This window comes from Melanostigma gelatinosum, assembly GCF_949748355.1.
Source record: "Melanostigma gelatinosum genome assembly, chromosome: 19".
Lineage (NCBI taxonomy): Eukaryota > Metazoa > Chordata > Actinopteri > Perciformes > Zoarcidae > Melanostigma > Melanostigma gelatinosum.
The window spans coordinates 14,499,115-14,521,049 of record NC_136652.1 but is presented as its reverse complement, the minus strand read 5'-3'; the positions used below and the strand labels follow the sequence as shown (position 1 = coordinate 14,521,049).

The 21,935-nt window shown below is 40.4% G+C and overlaps 1 protein-coding gene across 2 annotated transcripts in view; it reads right to left on the bottom strand.

Annotated features, from left to right (window-relative positions):
* The window catches only part of stxbp5a (syntaxin binding protein 5a (tomosyn)), a gene marked incomplete at its 5' end in the record, with an annotated part of 81,037 nt that overhangs the window by 20,013 nt on the left and 39,089 nt on the right, over positions 1–21,935 (bottom strand). For both annotated transcript variants that reach the window (XM_079290313.1, XM_079290312.1), the window contains 3 exons: positions 1,862–1,985; positions 9,658–9,741; positions 10,535–10,598. In XM_079290313.1, coding sequence (XP_079146439.1) covers positions 1,862–1,985; positions 9,658–9,741; positions 10,535–10,598 — 272 coding nt within the window. The remainder of the gene's footprint in view (positions 1–1,861; positions 1,986–9,657; positions 9,742–10,534; positions 10,599–21,935) is intronic.

Sequence of the window (21,935 nt, the reverse complement as noted above, 5' to 3'; positions counted from 1 at the left end):
GTTCATCTGTCTTCACCTCCTCTTTTCTTGTTCCTCCTGTCATCTCGTTTCTTTTTCTCTCCTCCTAGAAGCTGTTCAGAGCTGCACTTAAATTGCAGCTCTGAACAGTGGCCAAAAAACAATAACAAAGGGCTATTCATCAGAAAGAATAAAGACAAATGCAGAGGGAAGGGACATGCAAAGAAGGTGCGACGATCACTGATGACTTTCAGAATATATCTATTTTGCACGGTTATCACATGTGTGCCTATCTATGCATATCAGAATGCACAAACAGTGGCTGTATATATACTCTGTATATATCTGAACTACTTTTAAAGAACCAAAGTGAGCCCTAAGGCAGGTTTATACAAGGCAGGTATGTATAACAAAGAACTGCTTTTAATAACTACATCTAACTAACAGATATCGAAAAGACAAGTAAAGGAGGACTTATAAGCCTTAGTTAAACCTGTCAAATGAATTTGCATAATGCCCATTAAATACCAAACTAATTATGTATGCAGCAGTGGGAGAAACAACTAATTAAAAAGCCTGTGTGGCGAAATCCTTTCTGCAATCCCCGACACACAAGACCAGCTTGAGAAACTGGCGAGAAGTTATTTCCTTTAATTTAATTCCCGTCTTTGTTCCTCTTTCTGACTCTCTCTCTCTCTCTCCGTCCATTTGTTGCACTCACACACTCTGCCTAGTTCTCCCAGTCCCTTCATCTGAGTGACTTGTCAGAGTGCTCTGTGGGATGAGTAGGTGTGCGGGGAGACGGAGGAGTATAGATTAAAATGCATCTTCAAAAGAGCAGACTTGCCTTTCTGCAGGAAATAAACAGAGCAGCGGCACTAATGTAGGCACGTGCCGACACAAAGCAACGCAAACAGAGGCAGGACATAATTGAACTGACAATAATCCTTTTGATTGAAATAGGGAAACGATGGGGGAGTGACTTGGAGGGACTATCTTGAGGGAGGTATGGAGCAAATCATGTGACTAACAGAGGTGGCTAAAGGCTCACGTGTCATGTATTGTAAAACAGGAACTATACCGCAAAGTAATCAGACCAGGCAGAACCAGTGCTTTTGTTTTAATGTAATAACCGAATGAAATTGCTGCATTTGTGTCCACATGGCCCTCCTTGTAGAAAGTTTGACGTCCAGGAGTATTTGGATAAAGTTAGCAGAATCCACTCGATTTCTTTGGAGCAGTGGTTACCGACCTTTTTTGTTTGTGATCCCTCAATACGAAGCAATTTATATTTGCAATCCAGATCTATATGTCTATAAGTTGTGAACGGTTAGATTGCAAGGCGATTGAAAAAGATACGATAAAATGTGCCTCATAATAGATGAGAAATACACAAAATGCAGGAAACACAGCAAAAAGGATAATTCTTCAAAAAAAGAGAGAAATATCATAGAAATGGTAAAAAAAAAACTATTATAATAGCAGTTAATGAAATACAATTAATAATGTTAGTGAGGTGAAACACTTTCGGGTCAAAGCAAGTTTGAAAAGATGAGACATATCCAGGAATATTTTCCGGCTTGTGGTCAATTTATCGGCATTTCTTCTTATTTTGAAAAATGAATTTTGCACTGATTGACCCACAAGTGTTAGAATGTTTCAGAAATGGTGTGCAGCACCAGGCAGATTTTTATTTGGGGGATTAAAATGCCTAATGTTAGGAAAAAGATCAAGTATGAGGTTAATTAATTACCTCACCTAATATGGTGAAGTGTTGAGGTAAAATGAAGATAAGATCCTAATAATATAAGGAGTACTAAATGAATGAGTGTGGAAGTGATTTTAGACGCAGCCTGTGTGTGTGTGTGTGTGTGTGTGTGTGTGTGTGTGTCCCGCTGCTTACCATGTGGGGTGATTGTCTGTATGGGCTTGCCCTGGCCTCTGATGTTCCATATGGTCAGAGTTCCATCTGAGTGACTGCAAATGAACTGCTTGCCCTCGTGATGCCAGGCAACTGAGTGGATCGCCTAGGAAACAACAGGGGGGGGGGGGGGGGTCAGTGGTTCAGCAAGACGAAGCATCATGTGCCACCATCCACCTTAATCTACAAGTGTGTTAGCCATACGGTGCACAGTACACTGTTCATGCGGGGGTTAAACGCCCTTGACCCTGGATAATATACTCTTGAACAGATGGGGAAAGTGAGATAAAAGAGTCTGGCCCCTGACTTCAGAGTATTTCCTGTGGCATAAATGAATATATTAGAAGGAGCTTTTTTTATTTGACCCATTTGCTGAATGTGGAGAAAGAAGCAGAGCAGGTAAAAGAGAAAACGTTTTGTCTGTAATGTGTTTTAAATGAGGTAAGCAAGGAAGTTTAAAAAAAAGAAACGCAAGTTTAATAGAAAAAGTGAAAGTAATCACAATTCTAATATCTACAGTATTTACTGGGGAAAAAGTATTTCTTTTTGTGAGGCCTTTTTAATGAATAACAAATGACCAAATGGAGAAATTGATACAGAGACAAGCAAATATATCTAGAGAAGAATACGGAACGGCAGGAAAAAGTCAGAGAGATGTTGCCTGCTCCGTCCTCTCATCCTCCCCATCATCTCAACTGGTTCACAATGATTTATCCACTGACAAGCAATCATTAAAAACACAAATGAATCAGGTCCAAAGTATGCCAGTAAAGGGCAACCATGCCTATTGATGCCCTTTTTATAGCTCATAATTTAACCCAGTGAACGTCCTGACATTGAGTAAATATGATGATGTGCACCAAATCTGTGTGAAGCTCAACAACAGCTTCCGAAGCAGTATTTACGAGGCTCGTCGCATGAATTTACGCCCGGGGGCATGTTCTTACCAGAACACCTGCAGCATCAGTAATATGTCCCACCACAAAGCCGGTGCTTTGTCAGGGAAAATATTCTCCCAGAGACAATGATTGGACATATTCTCTGAAATGGAGGTTACAATTAGGTATAGCCTTTTCTAGAAAAAGAAAAATATGCTGGTCGGTCATGCTTATGTGCATTCTTTCCTCCGTGCACACTTTAACAGTCAAGCTAAAGCTCCACTTACTGTTTAGGTGTGAACTTAGCTTTGGTTTTCCTCGTCTCGTCTCCAGCACTAATCTGACGTAAATGTTTACCGTCGTCAATGTCGAAGTGAGCACGCGGTCAGGTCAAGTCAATCTCTTACAATTAAAGCTTATATTTGTTTCGACATGTATCAATTTTCAACAACAATTCTAATTGTATCTGTCCCAGAGAAAGTTGTGTCATGTTTTGAGGGGTAATGAACCCTGTCTATTGCCTGCTGGTAAAGTATGTACTCCATCACAGTCTTGCTTGGTCAGACCTTGAACTCACAAAGATGAAACCAGTAAAGTGGAGAACTTCCTGAGGTGGGTGATTTTGGATGCAGCAGCCTTGAGCATTTTCAAAAGGTCTCATTATCGTGGGTTCTTTAATTAAAAAAAAAGACTCCAGGTCACCGTGAGCTTGAGGATACAGAGTTACGGCTGTATGTGACATCGTGCTGCAGAGACGCACCACTCACATTATCTCATGACACAGTCAATGACTCATTCCCTCTCACTCCCACAAAGACGCACAAACGAAACATGTTCTTTTCAAAAGCATTCTTTAGTGATGGACTTTCCTGATTCCCTCTTCATGACCATTGTTTTCTTCGACATAACTAGAGCCCTAATGAGTGATGGCTCAGGTGTCTTCTCAATGCTGATGGCGGATGTGAGTCTCGGCACGAGGCAGAGTGACAGGGACAGGTGGGATGCAGTTTGGAAATGATTTCTTGCCAGACGTGATTCACCGGCGTGCAGTGCCAGGTGGCGTGGATGTAGTTACAGCAGGTGTGCTGAACACAATTTAACATTCTGTAAAAAATGTTTTGCATCCTACACTCTGGAAGAGAAATTAGTTTTCCTTATATGTACGATTTGTACGTATAATTAGACATATAGAGTGTGTACTTGGGGATCTGGGGACCAATGCTGGGAATGATCGACAGGTCTTGATTTATTCATTGATAAATTGAGTTTTAGTAAAGATGAGATACTAATGAGATCAGTTAGTGGTAGGGGGGTGGTTGAAGATGCTTTTTCTTTATGTTGACTGCAACCCAGATAAAGTACATGAACTGCAGATATTCAAGAAAATGCTAGAACTGAATCACAGTTTCAGAGAAGCTTTGACAGAATCAATTCTGGAAATCTATCAGCGCAATGATCGCTGTGACAGTCCCAACAGGGAACATTGCATTGTTCTTAATTGGAAAATGAGTACGGTAATTGGAAAACATGGTGCTCGTCATATCAAATATGTCAATTAAAAAGACTCGTTCGTGATTTATTACATTAGGTCAGTTTTCACAGACTGGTCCTTGGGGTATGAGAGAATTCAGTTAACACTTATTAGAGTCACACACATGAGCGATTGTGTTCCCCCCCCCCCCCCACACACACACACACAATAATTCACAGCACAGATGAAAACAAACTTGGTGATTGGTGAAGGAAAACAGACATACACACAAACAGAGAGCTTAGCTCTGAAGTGCCACACACACACACACACACACACACACAGCAATGGTAATTCAGTTCAAGCAGGAGAACAACCAAAGAAGGATTAATCTAAAAAAAACAAAAAACATTTGGGGCGAGTATGTCAACAGTAATTTCCATAGAGCAATCCCTTCTTGTTTTGAAACATTAAATCAACACAAACACTGTTGTGTTGTGTTAATTACATAAGCCCTAAAAGAAACAAGCCCATTTAAGCTTTGATTTGCCAATTAAGACTTTTTCAACACTAACAATAGATAATGCACCAACAAAAAAAGTGCTATGATATTAGAACGCTCAAATTACAATCAAAACGTTGGACTTTTTGAGGTTTATTGTCAAAAATGTGAAATTCTTTAATTTGCCTGAGTTAGAAATAAACTGTTCATGTTGTATCGACCCTTGAGATGAATTTAAATGTATAGCGTTCAAGGATTTTTAGCCATGTTAACTGCATGGCTCTCGGGATGGCAATGCCGGTCTGACTTGTCAGAACTTCTGTGATCCCCGACTATTTATCGACCAACATAATCAGATCAAATCTTTATACGTCCAATATTTGGGTTTATGACGAAGCACCCTTGATGTGAGAATGGTAAACAATATAGAACTGTCATTGTCAGCATGTTGATGTTAGCATTCTGCTCAAGGTAGAGATATAGAGCTGCTAGCAGTCCATGAGCGTTCCACATACAGCAGTGCTAGCGGCCCATAGGGGCAAGAATAAATGGTAAAAGAATAATATTCATCCTCGTCAACCTTAATCCATCCAATCCATCTCATAATGGTTGAGAGATTTCAATCTGGATCAAAGCATTAGACCAACAGAGTGACATTTATCTACTGTAATCCCCACAATAACCCCCTCCACACCATTATTTTTGTGAGTAATCACATTAGGAAAATAACTTAATCAACAAATGTCTTGCAAGAGCGGTGTGAGGGATTCATCTTTTTCTTAACAAGGAGTTAACATTAGCATAATGAAGAGTAACATCCTGACAGATAAAGCTCCACAGAGACTGACCATCATATAAAAAATGATATTCTCCATCTCATGGACGTTGCGCTAGACTTGCCAAATGACCAATCAGCAATGAATAGTGAAGTTATCCGTCTGTATTCTCAACAGGTCTTAGGGGCGAAGAAAACACTTCTTAATAAAGCCAGACTTGTGTCACTAAGAGTATGCAAATAACTTGTAGCATGTGCTTTTACTCTTCTCAGACAACCAGATGGGAGGGATTTGGTGCATGCAGACATCAAACAGAGTCTCCTGAGCTGTCCATCAAATAGTACAGGTCAGGAAGTATTGTGCTGTGTGGATAACCTCACCCATTTGGAACTGGATTAAAAAAGTGCTCCTCATTTGTTTACAACTTGTTTTAGATCTTGACTGAAGCTGCATCCAGCAGTCAAGACTATTTATGAACTCGGTGTTCAAAGTCCTCCACAGCCAAAGTTGTTAAATGATTTGTGTTGCTTGGAAATGAAGTAATTATTGAGAGTGGTTGTGGGAATGATTGTCTTTTTTAACCGTTTAATTGTTGGCCTTCAATAACAGCTCTGGGAATCGCGTCTTGGTCCGAGGGAAACGTTTTACCCCACAGTTCTTTTGTATTTTGGCGGGTTGCATTTGTGTACACACTTTTTCTGGTTATGTTCGTCACACCAGAGGTAGCCAAACATTTCTGCAAGAGAGTTTTGAGGCTTTTGGGAAAAGAAACTGCTGGTTTCTTTCCATGAGAGAAAAAGATATAAAGAGAAAAGAGAGTGAGAACGAAATGGCTGGAACACTGTGTGCAAGGTACAAGAAAATGGTCAAAATGATATAAAAAGGAAAAAAGAAATAAAAAACCATTTGGAAGGGAAATACGTTCCAGAAATAAATGTAGAAAAAGAAAAATATACAACATTGAGTTTGAATAATGGTTCTTCTGAAGGTATGACACAAAAGTATTAAGACTCATCCACGCACTCCTTGAGTGACAAACAGCCACCAGGAGACAAACATCAGAGGAAGAAGGGAACTAAAAACTCAAATCTGGCTGTGATGTCGCCCATTCATCAGGGCCGGACTCAGAAGAAGGTGTTGAGTCAGATGGGGCAGAGTGGAGCAGGGTCAGAGTGACGGATGCTCTCTGGCTAGCACTCACTGGAAACCCATACTGCTGATCCACAGCTAATAATAGACAACCCACTGATAGACACAGAGTGGAAGGCATGCTCTCTCAGCTCCTTGTGAGCTTGTAAAAACAAAGGTTTTATGGCCTCTGCTCTTTGTCTGTACTCTGCTGGAAACTTTGTTGCTGTCCGGGGGCCAGGTTTATATCCCGATCTGCGAGTGCAAGTGCGAGTGCAAGAGTCGTTAAAAATGTGCCAGGAATTTCGGAGTTGACGTTACTCACAAAAAGCATTTATCCGTCTCCTTTGAAATATGGGAACATAGACTGCCTTCCACTTGTTTAAAACACCCACAAATTCCCATCAAAACTAATATATTCTTTAAGACACGCTCATTCCAAAGCGTGAATCCATCACTGCTGGTCTGCTGGCTTACTCTGCCGTTGAAAAGGAGAAGAGGAAAAGCCCCCTTGTTCATTTCGCTCGACAACTTTGATACGTGGCGGCAAGCTTCTGGCAAATAGTATTCGAATTAAAGCACACAGCAGGAAAAAGAGTGCACAGCGGGAGGAATATAGTTTGCAATGGATTAAATAGATGTAAAAAAAACTATTTTACCCTACAGTATTATTAGCATGGATGTATGAAGAGCTGCAGCTCTGTGTGTCTGTTTGACCAAAAGTAAGGGTAAACCCCCATCCCACACACACACACACACACACACACACACACACACACACACACACACACACACACACACACACACACACACACACACACACACACACACAAAGCAGAGAGACCACAGAGAGTCGATTCGGCTGCATTCACACAAAATCCGGCAATGCGGAACCTTGCACATTGTTGTGCGGAGGTCAGAAAATAATCAGAAATCAGAAAATAATGTCTTATTTCTCACTTTTTCATTTTCCAGACCGCTAGACTGCCGCTGCTCTTGCTCTCTCTCGCTCTCTCTCTCTTTACTCGCCAACTTTGAATGTTGTGTATACAAGAGTAAGCGAGAAGTGCTGCAGACTTTTAAGTGACTATCATAACACACTGATATCAAGCTCATATATTTCTGTCCATACCACCCACCCGTACCCTCACAAAGCCCTGGTGTGTGCCACAGCGTCCACTCTCCACTCTACAGCCCTGTCTACAGCAGTATGAATAGAAAAGTCACAGCCCAATCATCATAACCACATGTCAGCAGTGATGTCGCACAGGAGAACACAGAGGTTGTCTTCAGCGCCCCTGAAGGCTTGTCAGGGGGCAAATGAATCTTTAAATATATCTGACTCTAATAACCATTTGGATGCATGAGCCATGGGAATAACCCCAAGACATTCCAAAAGAGAGGCAAGAACGGTTGTGTGTTGCAGGCTCTTTCTCCTCGTCAGTGTAAATCAGAGTGAATGAAATGAGGAGCAGCCCCCGCTCACTCAACCCCCGGTCTCCGGAGAGGTGTAACTGTAGGGGTTTGGGGAGAAGAGATGAGCTCCCCTGAGAGACTCAGTACTCGAGAATGTAATGCCCTCGGAGCAGCAGGAGGATATTAGCTTATCTGACAGAGGGAAACAGGGCAAAGAGAGGGAGGGAGAAAGACGGAGAGAGACAGACAGAGAGCGAGAGAGAACTGTTCAGACTGAACATACAAAATCCACTCTCCTATTTGTGTCTACGTAGTCCTCTGTGACTCTTGTTATCTCAGCGTGCTTACGGCACCTCAGCGCTGCCAATGAGGTGAGCACCAGCACGAGTGTTCCAATAATCGTATTATCTTCAACAGGCGGTCTGGCTCTGCGTCTAAGAGCTACGTACACCACTGTATGATTATTCACATGTGTGCATGTCTGACCGCAACCATTCAGTCAGTCTAAAAGTGCTACTATATGAGATTGGGAACATTTCTATTGCTATAATTTAGCAAATAGTTGTTTGCTGCTTTAATAATGCCCTGGATATCTAATTTAGCACCTGACACCTAAATGACAAGTTTATAAATGAGATCTCCGATTAATATTCACATGCATTCGTAAAAGCATAATCACATGGAGTAAATGGAAAGGTTTTCTAAAACCAGCATAAACAACACAGGCTGTAATACATTTTATCGCATCTATTACGGAACATAAAACAATTGAATTACAGCAACTATGTTAGTGGAGAAGAGATTTTGTGTGAAGACTAATCTGGTAACAGATAACAGATATGGTCTTGGTTTGACACCTGCCAGGTCCAGAGAGATCCGAGCAGCTCTGACGCGGTGTCTCTTTTTTTATTGTCGTGTTGTCTTTTATTGATAGACACACTCTATTGCCTCTGGGGGAAGCCAATGAAGCGACATGACTCAGCGCTTTAAAAAGGTGGACCGTTTACAAAATGTTTCCCTTTTTACAACTGCAAAATGCAAGCGCAATCACTGTGCAGCCTTGCAACATCACTCCGGAGACACTGAATAAATCATGACATTGTTAAATCATGCATTTCACAAACTGTTGTTCTTTGTAAATGAGAAAAAACATATTTTCCGTTGGTTGTGACTGCAGCACAAGCCAAAGAGACTGTGTTTTGTGAAGTGATATTTCATAGATTCATACTTTCTAATGAAGCAACTAAGCTTGAAGTAAAAGATATTTAAGATTGATACCACTCTCAGGTCTGTATGCTAAATATGTAGCTACTCTCAGAAGCCGGCTAACTTAGCATAGCATCAAGACTAGAAACGGGAAGAAACAGCTAGTCTGGCTCTGTCCAAAAGTGACTAAATCCGTCTGCAAGTACCTCTAATTAACTGGTTTGTTGAGGAAGTCATTTTTTTTCTTCTCGTAGCTTGACAACACAAATCCAGTTAGAGTTGGATGTAAAAATCTCCTCTGTCAAGCCAAAATTCAGCTTCATCTTCATTAAACTGCACAGCAGTGGGAGGAATCACTGAAATCTGTGACAGACGAAAGGAAATAGGGGAGATTTGCCTACCTCATCGTAAGTGTAGCGACAGTCGGCCTTCTTTGATTTCAGATCCCAAAGGGCCACGATCCCAGACTCAAATCCAATTATAAGCTGGAGAGGAAGAGCGACAGGCAGTCAGTGAGATAGGTTGGAGAGATGACAGAGAGGAGATAGAATAAGACCCCATGATGGGCGGAAAAAGAAGTAATACATTTGACATTATCACGCAGCATGAAAGGAGGTCAGGTGTAAGCTCGGGGAGAAACCTGCCCGCCCTGGGTCACAAGAGATGCTGCTGAAAGATTTAATTTACAACATAAAGTGTGAGTTTTTTTGAGGACTTATTGATAGAAATTCAAATGTGTGAATAAAGCAGATCAACTGAACATAATGGTCCCTATTTTAACATGTGCGCTGGGACAATGAGGCCGTATTCAAGGACCTTATTTGTGACCATATAAACACAGCATGTTCTGTGTACAAAAGTCAGTTAAAGTGGAATATATACAGTGCATATATATATATATATATATATATATATATATATATATATATATATATATATATATATATATGAAATGGTGTGGTGAGTCATCGTTCTCAGCCAGTCTCCTTACTCATATTGTTAAAAATATATTCAAATCAGTGATGTAGAAGAAAAATGGCTTAACCAAAATAGAGAGCAAATATCGAGAGTATTCAGTATAGAGAGAGCAAACCAGCCTCAAGTTAAGGTTTTAATACAGTCTATACTGTATGTTCTCACTGCAATATCAAATACTGGACCTTACTGTACTGTTTATAGATTTGCTGTTTGGGACTGCTATTGGAGAGAGGATGACATAGAGTATACATTTTTCATATATTTGCATGTGCGTGTGGACAGAGAAGTGTTGTCGTTTACCTTTCCTTCATCCATCGGGTTGTCACTTATGTGCACAACTGGTCCAGGGTGAGCCTTGGAAGACCTTATGAGAGAGACAAAGAGAGAGCCAGAGACACATGTTTTTTCTCTTTAAGTTGTGATGCAGTGCTCAGACATTAAAACAAGGCCATGAACGTATAGATCTCGCGTAGTGGCGTATGGAGAGGGTTAAGGTGGAAAGCAAGTGTCTTTGAACCTGTGTAAGGGGTCCGCCAGGGAGGACAGATCTGCCAATCACGCCAAGGCACTAAAAGGCTGTTCAAAGACATAAGCTCAGTTAAGGTTGTGATGGATGGCAGGCCAGGCAGTCCCTAATGGCTGTGTATGTGCGTGCGTTCATTGCTGTGTGTGTGTGTGACCATTTGCATGTCAGCGGAGACAGCACAAAATGCCCGACTACCCCCTCCTCTCCTCCTCCTGTCTGTGATTTACCCTCCAGACAGCCTTATGTCAAATCTCCTCTCTCGGCGTGCCACGTGGCTGCAGAATTTACCTAACCTGCTCTGCCTTAAACGATGATGTGGCTGCAGAGCGCCAGAGAAGGTCACAGCTGAAAAAGAGTGACTGTTAAGAGCCTGAAACGTAACCCCAACACCAGGGAGCAAGGGCAGGGGTGCCCGAAAAGGAGAGGGAAAGTAAGGAGCGGCAACCAAATGGAAGCAACACAGAAGGAGGTCATGAGTTTCTTTTACTCATCTGTAAGTCTGACAATGAAGGACAACAAGACATGCTGGTGATAATAGTAAGTATAAAAACTGTACTGCTCTGGATTGAAATGCTCCTTGTTAACCGGCCTTCCCCCATCTCCATCCCCTAGTAGCAGAGAGAGTGTAGGGGAAGAGGGGTTGTTTCATTGAATATGTTAATCTAGTCCGCCCGACTCATTGATCCTTTATCTGACTGAGGTTTGTGCCAGTTAGAATCTAAGGGCTCTGAAATATGAGTAGCCTAACAGTGCGGAGTACCGATGAGTCCATTGCGCTGTCCGTGGTGCTGAAGTAGCAGAAGGATTTGTAATGGCAAACTTTTTCTCTGAGTCCCATCTTTCAGTTCACAAATCACCGATTGAGTATAAGCAAGGGACCAGAGAGGGATAGCATCTACTGTGTGTGTGTGTGTTTGTGTGTGTGTGTGTGTGTGTGCGCGCGCGTTAAAAGGTAGCAGTTAGTGGGCAGGCAGGCAGTCAGTCAGTTGTCTCTATATTTAGCCTGTTTGTGCCAGAGCCTTATTACCTAAGCTCTGCTGCAGCTGGAGCTGTTGATTTATCTAATCCCCCTTCACTGCCTGTCTCTCAGCTAACAGTCGTCCACAGCAGAACGCCCATGCACACACACGCACACGCACACATTTGCATGTCGGCACAGTTAAGAGACATCTCAACATCCACCCCAGTTGTAAAACCCACATCCGTAACAAACAATTACCCTCCTGCTGAATTACAAAATGCAACTTGCATAAAAGGCCGCCTGCCCCACGTGGTTTATTTCCTCTCGTTTCAGGATTTCATGCACAATGTCCTTCATCTCCCCCCAGTGAGACTCCACACACAAATCTGGTTTGTTAAAACCTGTTGTTACACAGTAAATAAATCTGACATGAACACATTCTCAAAATGCATGTTCAGGTTTGGAGATGAAGGAGTCACCATGGCAACAGAGGCAGAATGGGCAGAGAAAAGACTCCAAAAGCGCATCCATACTCTGCCACAAACACACACACACACACAAACAACGCCTACCTAGCTCCTTCAACACCCTCCTGTAAGCACATGATTCTGACTGCGTACTAATGACTCTGCGTTTTGCATATGAAGTAAAAAGAAAGGTCTTCGGGGACAAGAGCGATTGAGTATGAGTGTATAAAGGAACATGTGTGTCTCTGATAGCTTTTGCATGTTCATAAAGATAGACGTTTTAGTGTTAATGCACACTACTCTATATCTATGCATACTTGTTTGGCTATGGGCATGTCATTATGGCATCATTCACAGTTATGGGGATCACATTCTTGTCTTACAACTGATTCAAGGTCTTTCATGTCTCACACACACACACACACACACACACGACTACTAGAGTTAAACTAAATGCCTCATGGCAAATATAACACTTAACATATCCGTCCTCTTGGCACCTTCGGTTCAAAAAACGTCATATGCTGTAAACCTTTATTGCACCAAATCCTTCTTTGAATCTCAAATATTCATCGGAAACACAGCGATGCGTTCAGGACCTTAAGGAAAATGGACCGTTTGTATGTGTGCACACACAAGCACCATAGAGGAAATGTCTGTCGGTGTGTAGATGACACAGGGGGGGATGTTAAAGCAAAAGGAAGGGTCCACCTCACAGAATTTGAAAACATCTCTTCGGTGCAGGCACGCATGCGCTTACACACACAAAATAAACAACAATATGTGAATACAGAAATACACAGACACACTTGTACAGTGTCACACACATGCACAGTGAGGTCCTGAACATCTGGCGTCACCACGGGTGCTACACACCGTGAGGCAGCAGAGGGGCAGTCACCATGACAATGTCTCGGCGGCGACATGTTTGCAGCACGGCCATTACTGTAAGCGGCCTCATGATTGTGTGTGTGTTAATGCATAGGATACACATGTTTCAGATGAAAAAGTGCTGACACAGCTGTACTGAGTACACGCAAAGGTTTCCAGTACATGAAAGAACAAAACTTTAATACCACATCCTCTGACCAAAACAGTAGCTTTTTGCATTAGAGCCCCTGCTGCTGTGGACTGATAAGGCCATTGACTGCTCAGCCGTGACACACAGAATTCTGCTCCCTGTTTAAAAGCTTACTGAAAGACAGCAAGAGCAACAGAAACATCCATTATGTGATGTGTTGCAGTTAAAGTAGTTTGATCATTTGGGAAATACGCTTGTTCACTTATCTGTCAGTTAAGTCGGGGATAATGCCCTTCGAGGTGTCCATAATCAGGAATGAATGGATCTGGCCTCCTCTCAGTCCATTAAATCCTTGAACACGGGCATTATCCTGCTTATACCATGTACACTTGCCAAAGAAAAGAAAATGAAGACCATTCATTGTTGGAAGGCATAAAAATAGCATTTTACAAGATTATATTAGAGCACATCATGATGATGTGAACCTTCGCCTAATACCTATTGTTACTATTTGGATCTTGAGTGCACCAGAATTTAAATTAATTATTTCAACGGAGGGAGCGGCAACTATACAGTGCATTGATGCTGATCTCCTGTTTTATTTGTACTGAATGGCAGCCCCTAATAAAGATCACATTCATTTTTCACTTGCCCGATCGGACAACTGCATGAGTCGCGAAACCTATAGGTAACTAGAAAAAGCATTTCCTGCTGAAATTAATTGCAAAAACATTGCTGAAAATAGATATCCAATCCAAAAACAAATTGCAAAAAGCTTAATAATTCAAAAAGTTTAAAGATTACAAATATGAAAAGTCATATCACACCTCTCCTGAAAGAGCTGAACATTTTGATATTTGAACAGTTTCTATGGCTTAAAAAAAATTCATCAGTGGTGATATTTGTAGGAGTATACGTTGTAGTAGAAGTATTATTCATATAAGTATTAGTAGCATTAGAATAACTACTAGTAGTAGTAGTGATATTTGTAGTAGTAGTAGAAGTTGTAGTAGAAGTATTAGTAATTAGAAGACGTAGTATCAGTAGTCATAGTAATAGCTGTAGTATTGGTCGTAGTATTTAATATCACAGTAGTAGTTGTAATAGTAATGCAGTAGAAGATGTAGCAGTAGTAGTAGTACAAGTAGCAGTCGAACTAATAGCTGTAGTAGTATTACTACTTTTAGTAACATGAATAGCAGTAGTAGTAGGAGCCGTTGTCGTATAAGTAATCGTAGTTGTGGTGGTAATAGCAGTAGTGGTAGTAATAATATTTATGGTAGCAGTAATAGCAGTAGCAGTAGTAGAAATAGTAGCAACAGCAAAAGTTGAAGGAGTAGTAGCAGTAGTAATACTAGAAATATTAGCAGGAGTAGTCGTCGCAGTATTAGTAAGAGCATTCATTATTTCAACAAAAAGGCCAAATTTTGAGCTAAACGTTCAAATACAGTTAATCCATGAGGCTTTTATTTTGAAAGGGTGGGACTGGGTGGGGGAGGGAGGGGGAGAGGAGACATAATCATCATGTTTGACACACATAAACAGAGGTTATTAAATGACAGGCTTCATCACAAGCAGTTCAGTTAGAATTCAGTTTGAGACATCACGCACTCTAAGCTGCGCAATACACACCCATTATAAAGTCAGAAAAGTGCTGAAAAATCATAAAAGTTAAATTGCTGCAGTTCAAAAAGTGTAAAATATGTCAAAAAGCTGAATAATGCGGCAATAGTTCAGGGTTTTCTCAACATTTGAAAGTTGAAATGGTGTCTTTAGCTGAAAGTATGATTGACAGGAAAGCTAGAGGAACCAATGCTTAGACAGAGTTGATAGAAGGTATAGGAAAGACAGAGAGCCAATATGATAGAGGAGAGGGGAGACAGCAGGACACCTGTAAGACACAATAAAGACACACATTAGACAGCAGTCTGAATAACAAACTCAGTAACTTCTACCCTAAGCTAAAAGTTCAGTGAAGTGTCTGCTCACATGATCATAATGTAAACACATCATGACAGTATAACAGGTAATAGTGCACAGATTTATGTGAAATATCATGAAATGATATGTATATGATGGTATGAAATGATGGTATAGCTGTTTAGAAGTCTCACATTTTTCAGGGTGGGTCATTTAGTGTTGAGTACGTAATGGATGGATGTAATTCCTGTCGAGACTACATTAGGATGGGAAGTCATTCTTAATGTAAACCAATGTAATATTAGTTTAGTAACAGCAAAATCATAATTCATGTGTGTGAACTTACACTTCAGAGATGCAAGGAGTCACAGTGATGGTCTGCAATCAGAGACAGAAAGGAGGGGGATAGAAGGAGGAGCGGGAGGGTGAAATGTTTAGTTCAATTTCAGAAAACCATCATTACAGCTCATTTTATTTCCTTGTTAATTATCAAAGTCTCATTCAAGATCTCGAATTTCCCAGGAACTTATGTTAGTCTTCAATATATATATTTAAGTTGCTTTAGAGAGAATAAATCACACAAAATAAATTAATCTGGTGTCAATCTAAACAAAAGGAAAAGGTCTAAGATAGGGCTGCAACAACGAATCGATAAAATCGATAATAATCGATTTTTAAAATAGTTTTCATTATCGATTATCAAATTTCATAATCGATTCGTTGTGTCGCGCGATTACTACGCCACTCAATAAGTTGCGGAGATGTTTGACAAAAAAAAAGGGGAAAAAAGAGTGGAGCACAGCAGTTGCAGTGTGAAGTGGAGCTTCTAATGACGACCAAGACACGTCTGGTTTTGAACGGAACACTTTACTTCCTGAAAACTGCAGTTTAACAACTGTTACAGTGAACAGACCACGCTCTTGCACCCGACATATACGTTAGGTTTTCACTTATCGTTATCATTGTTGTCGTATCATAGCACATTTCATGCATCATGCTACTTCCTGTCTCTTCACAGTAAAATCACTTCCGTTTTCATGCTCTTCACAATAAAAGTAAACATGCGATCAAACTATTTACAACAGAGGAAAGACCATCGGACCCGTAACGTTGTTCTGAAACATGGCGGAGGCAGAGGAATCAGTACGACCTAAGTCGGCCAAGGTGTGGGAGCATTTCACACTTAATAAATTGAAAAAGTGTGTTCATTGCAAGATATGCAAAAGCGACATGATATGGCACGGGAGCACCACGGTGATGATTCAGTTTGTGCGTGTAGTGTAGAGAACAAGTTCTGACGTTCAAACAAATCCTGTTTTCTGATTTGTATTTTTCTTTATTTTTTATAAATTATTTATTGTTCTGACACCTCAGGTCCCTTTAAACAAAAATATACATATTTTTGTTCACATGTATGTTTTTTGTGTTAGTCCATTTGTTTTTTTTGGTTTTTAATTATTACTTTAACAGCTCAGGGATGTTCAAGAAGCAACCTGTTTGTGCACTTTCTGAAGATCAGTTCTGTTTTTGAATAAAGGGTTGGAAATTAATGCTTTTTTGTTTTTTTTTATCCGATTAATCGAAAAAAGAATCACCCAATTAATCGATTATTAAAATAATCGTTAGTTGCAGCCCTAGTCTAAGATACTTAACAGTTAAACACATCAAGTTATGTGGTCTATTGTCAATTTCAGTTACAGCATGTCCGTACTTACCAGCCAAAGCACAGATGTTGATCAATGTTCTCTTTGCCTAAGAGAGGAAACACAACATTATTATCTTCTGTGTGTATGAGCAATAAAGGGTTAAAACTAGCAGAACTACAGAACACCCACAACTAATGACAGCTCCATCTCAGCTCCATGTGAGGGCTCACTGTGGACTAATAATGGATTATCTAATGTCTCTGTATACTGACTATATAAAGTCATGTTCCTATAGGGCCTGCATTATATTAGTGGATTACTACAGAACGATACTATCAGCATTATATGAACAAAGGTTATTTGTACATTAAGGTCTAACACTTTCTGTTACAGATTTACACATTGACACATGAAGTGGCCAGAATAATAATTGAACAGCTTTAGCTGCTGGTAAAACTAACAAACAGTTATAAAACACTCTGACTGTAATGTTACCACAGCAAACATATTGTTGTCAGGATAGTTTGATGAAAAAGACTAGTTTTATATTAGAAATAACCTGTTAATTAGCTTAGTGGTTTATTGTCAGTTTAATAGAGAGATGAAGTCACGCCCTTTACAGTGTCCTGTGGGACTTTACTTTATAACTCGACAGTTCGATCCTTGGCTGGGACGTGTCATGTGTCGGAGTGTCCCTGAGCAATACACTGAACCCCTAACAGCTCCCGGGGCACCTGTAATAGTCAGCCCACTGCTCCCTATATACAGGGATGGGTCAAATGCAGAGACAAATTTCCCCCTTACCGGGATCAATATAGTATAATAAATAAAAAAATAAGAACGACTATGTATAGCAGCTAACGGCGAGAGATAAATGTTTATTTCATCCAGTTTGAATTGTGCTATGAATTACACATATGTTTGTGAATTTAATATTTATTTTGCAAGTCAAGAAAGTCTCAGATTGTCAGACATTTGTCGTATCGTTTAGCTTTGTGTGAAACCGATCAGTGAACTACATCTCTGGTCTAGCATCATGCACGTCAGCTGCACGGCCGTTACCTTGGCTTGCTAGCTAGCTCGCTAGGTAACTTAGCTATATCCATCCACACATGTACCTTATCATACATGATGTGTTTTATTCTGCTCCTGTTCTTATCAGCCGGGAAGTAGAGAACAGGCAAGGCCTGTTGTTCATGCAAGTAGTCTTTTTTAAGTATTAGACTTCAACAGTTCAACAAAATGTTCCTTTCTTGACTTACAAATTAATATTTTTAATTGACAAACATATGTGTAATTCATTCAGAAGATTCCGTAATCACGGACGCTGACAACGCATGTAATACCTGACTTCATTCTTCACTTGTCTTTTTAATTCTTCACAGTTCATTTCGTTTTTTCGCCCTCTGGCGTTTCTGAGAATAATGCAGCACACGGAGTATAATTGGCTCCGTTCATGCTACGCGCTCGCACTACAACACGAAGCGAGACTATGAACATAGTTTATAGTCCCGTAGTAAACCGGAAGGAGCCGTATGACGAACGTTAGCAGCTATGCTAACGTTAGCACTTCGCTAGTATTAGTAAGTTAACAATATAGTTTTTCTTTGGTTCACCAGGAAAATGTTTACTCTTCTTGCTTATTTTGAACCCTGTTTGAGTTAGAAACCACTTGTAATGCCATTGTAAAATGTGGAAGCTTCATTTTTAAAGTAGAGTATAGAAACACACTGTGCTACTTACCGGTCAATGACTCAGAGAACAATGTGGAAGGCCTGGTTTCTTCCGTAGTGAAGTTAAGATGAGGCGTTTAAGGGTACCCGGAAATTCACGCATTCACGCAAGTTCAAAATTAGGCTTTTGTTAAAAAAAATGAATGCTCTTACTAATACTGCGACAACTACTACTGCTGCTGCTAATATAGTATTACTACTACTGCTACTATAACTTTTTCTGTTGCTACTATTACTACTACTGCTACTACTGCTACCATCAATATTATTACTACCACTACTGCTATTACTGCCACTACTAATATTACTTATACGACAACTGCTACTACTACTACTGCTATTCATGCTACTAAAAGTAGTAATACTACTACAGCTATTAGTACGACTGCTACTAGTACTACTACTACTACTGCTACATCTTCTACTGCCATTACTATTACTACTACTACTACTACTACTACTACTGTGATATTAAATACTATGACCAATACTACAGCTGTTACTATGACTACTGATACTACGTCTTCTACTACTTCTAATTACTAATACTTCTACGACTAATAATACTTCTACTACAACTACAACTTCTACTACAAATATCACTAATACTACTGGTAGTACTTCTTCTAATGCTACTAATACTTATACTAATAATACTTCTACTACAACTTACACTACTACAAATACTTTTTGCAATTTGTTTTCAATTGGATATCTATTTTCAGCAATGTTTTTGCGATTAGTTTCAGTTTTCAGCATTCCAACGCATTTTCAGCAGAAATCGAAAATCGAAATCAAATTTTGTTTTACTGTATTACACTACTGTCTGTCTTATAATGGGTTATCTTGAAGTTGTTGCGGATCAGACAAGTCTGATTGCTGATTTGCAGCAAAAAAAAACTAGGAAAAAAGGAAAAGAATATTGAGAGAATTTTTGGGGAGACACAGGAAGCAAGGATTGTCTGTTCAGAGAGTTGGAGGGAGGTAAATAAATAAATTAAATTTCCCTCGCCCCATATCTTGTCCTCTCATTGGCTTTAGACCGTCGCTGTGGGAATTATGACATGATCACTTACTAACGTGCAAACTGCACAATACGTGACTGCAAATCTTTACACTGTACGGATTAATATTATGTGAATCCTCAAAATGTTTTGTAATTTTCACCTTTCCAAGTGCATAGGGTGTTGGAAGGCTGGGTCCCTTAGGAAAGGTCACTGTTCCGGGCCTCCATCTGCAGCCTCCCCATGCTGCAGCTGGAGGCTGGGATGCTTCCCTGGTAGGGCACTGCTGTACCAGCTGAGGACCACCCATACGTAGAAGCATGAAAAATTCAAACAAGTAATTACAGAGTCCTGAGTGGGAGAAAATAAAAAGAGGACAGAATAGGCCTCAGGCCAACATGTTCACGTGAACTATGTGTCATAGTAAGCTGTTAACATTTTACCACTGCTGCCTCTAGGGGGTGCGCGAGAGGAAAAGTGTAATGGCGGTCTGATGGTGTAATAATATTAAATATAAAAAAAAAATAAACATTTAAAAAGTGGGATTTTTCACAAAATAAAAACATGAATTATAAAAATTCCCTTTGTAAGATTTAAAATTAAAAACGTACAATTTAATAAATGCACTTGAGCTCCTTCCGGCAGTCTTGCCGCCTGCCGCCAGTCGTACACACTAGCCAGCCTAGCTTGTGCAGCTAACGTCAGCTAACAGCGAACTTCATGCATTCAGCAACATTCATTTAAATATGCTAAACTGGCTGAAATCTGGGAAACTGTCAGGTGGGACATCTGAAGCTATCAGTCATAAAAGAGGAGAGAGAGAGAGAGAGAGAGAGAGAGAGAGAGAGAGGAATCGGAGGCGAGGGGAACGGAGAGGTGCGTTGGGGAGAGACCGGGAGAAGAAATCGAGTCAGAGTCAGAGGAAGATGAGACGGAGGAGACCGAAAAGGAGGAAGGGATAGCACAGACAAATCGGGAGCACATCGGCCCATCGAGTCAAGGTGAAAAAAGAGGAAACGAGAGTGAGCATCAGACTGGGAAAAAAAAGAGGAAATATGATGAAAAGTATGTGTGTCTGGGCTTCACTTGGATTGGCAACGCAGATTCCCCAAAGCCACAGTGCGTGGTGTGCAGTGAGGTTCTGGCTAACAGCTGTATGAAGCTCTTATTTACGTCGCCACCTGAACACCAAGCATGCCAGTGCAAGTCAAAAGCCCCTTACATTGTTTATATCGAAATTGGAGGAGTTACAAAACAGCCAAAAACAACTGCAGTCTCATTCATGTGTTGGGTCTATAAATGACGCACTATGGGCTTCATATCTGGTCAGTTACAGAAGAGCGAGAAAGGGGCTTCCCAGGTTCCCAGAGCCCGATGGGGCATCTTCAAAACCCTTATTTTAACAGTTCAAAACCTAATGATCATCAATTTATGATGATAAAAAACAGAGAAAAGCAGTGAGCATTTTTCCTCAACAAGTTAAACAATGAATCAACTCTAAAAGAAAATAATTGTTTCCAGTAATTCCAGTTAATTTAGATCAAGCGCTATCTTCTGACGACGGCAGTGTCAGAGAAGAACAATGGGAAAGATACAGAGGCTGTTGTACCTGGACGACCGCCACCCTGTCAACCCCACAGCTGGCAAAGAACAAAAGAAGAGAGAACAAGAGAATCACATCACACCGCTCTGATCTGGGTCAAAGCAAACCCCAGACACACACACACTCATACATATAGACATATATGCAAACTGAGAGCTTCTGTAACAAATACATGAATCAATTGCTGGCACTGCCGCCATCTTCAGGACATAGTATCCCACAGAATACCACGTGTGAGGGATTGTGGCCTGAATGGAAACAACAATATGTCAAAGAAAGTGTTGAGGTCAAACAAAGCTGTTGGCATGTTCATTTTTGGGTGGCTTGAAGAAATGGAGGTGGAGATTTATACGGTTAAAATATAATATATTGATGTTGGCAGCTTCAGCAATCTGTGGTGCAGAGAAGGGGATTTTGAGGCCGTTTAAAATGTTCACTTGCAGGCTGTGTGGTCTTTTGTTTCATGTAGAAAGTGACATACGGTTCTATTTCTAATTCTAATACAAACGGCAGTGTCATGGAAAGGACTAATCTCCCTTTCAGCTTTGTCAAGCGAGAGGTTATGGTTGATGTAGTCAAAAATGATTCGCCATCAAACCAGAAAATAGATGCGAACACATTCTTTGGAATTTGCTGAATATTAATGAAAATATCACTTGATTGCAAATGTTATATTTTTGCAGGATCAAGATACTGACTCACCCCTCAATTCAAGCAGGATTGTTTTCATTTTTCTGTCCGCTTTATGATTTTAGAAAGATGTAGTAATATTGCATATAGCGCACACCATGAACTTACGCATCCTTACAGCTGAAATGGT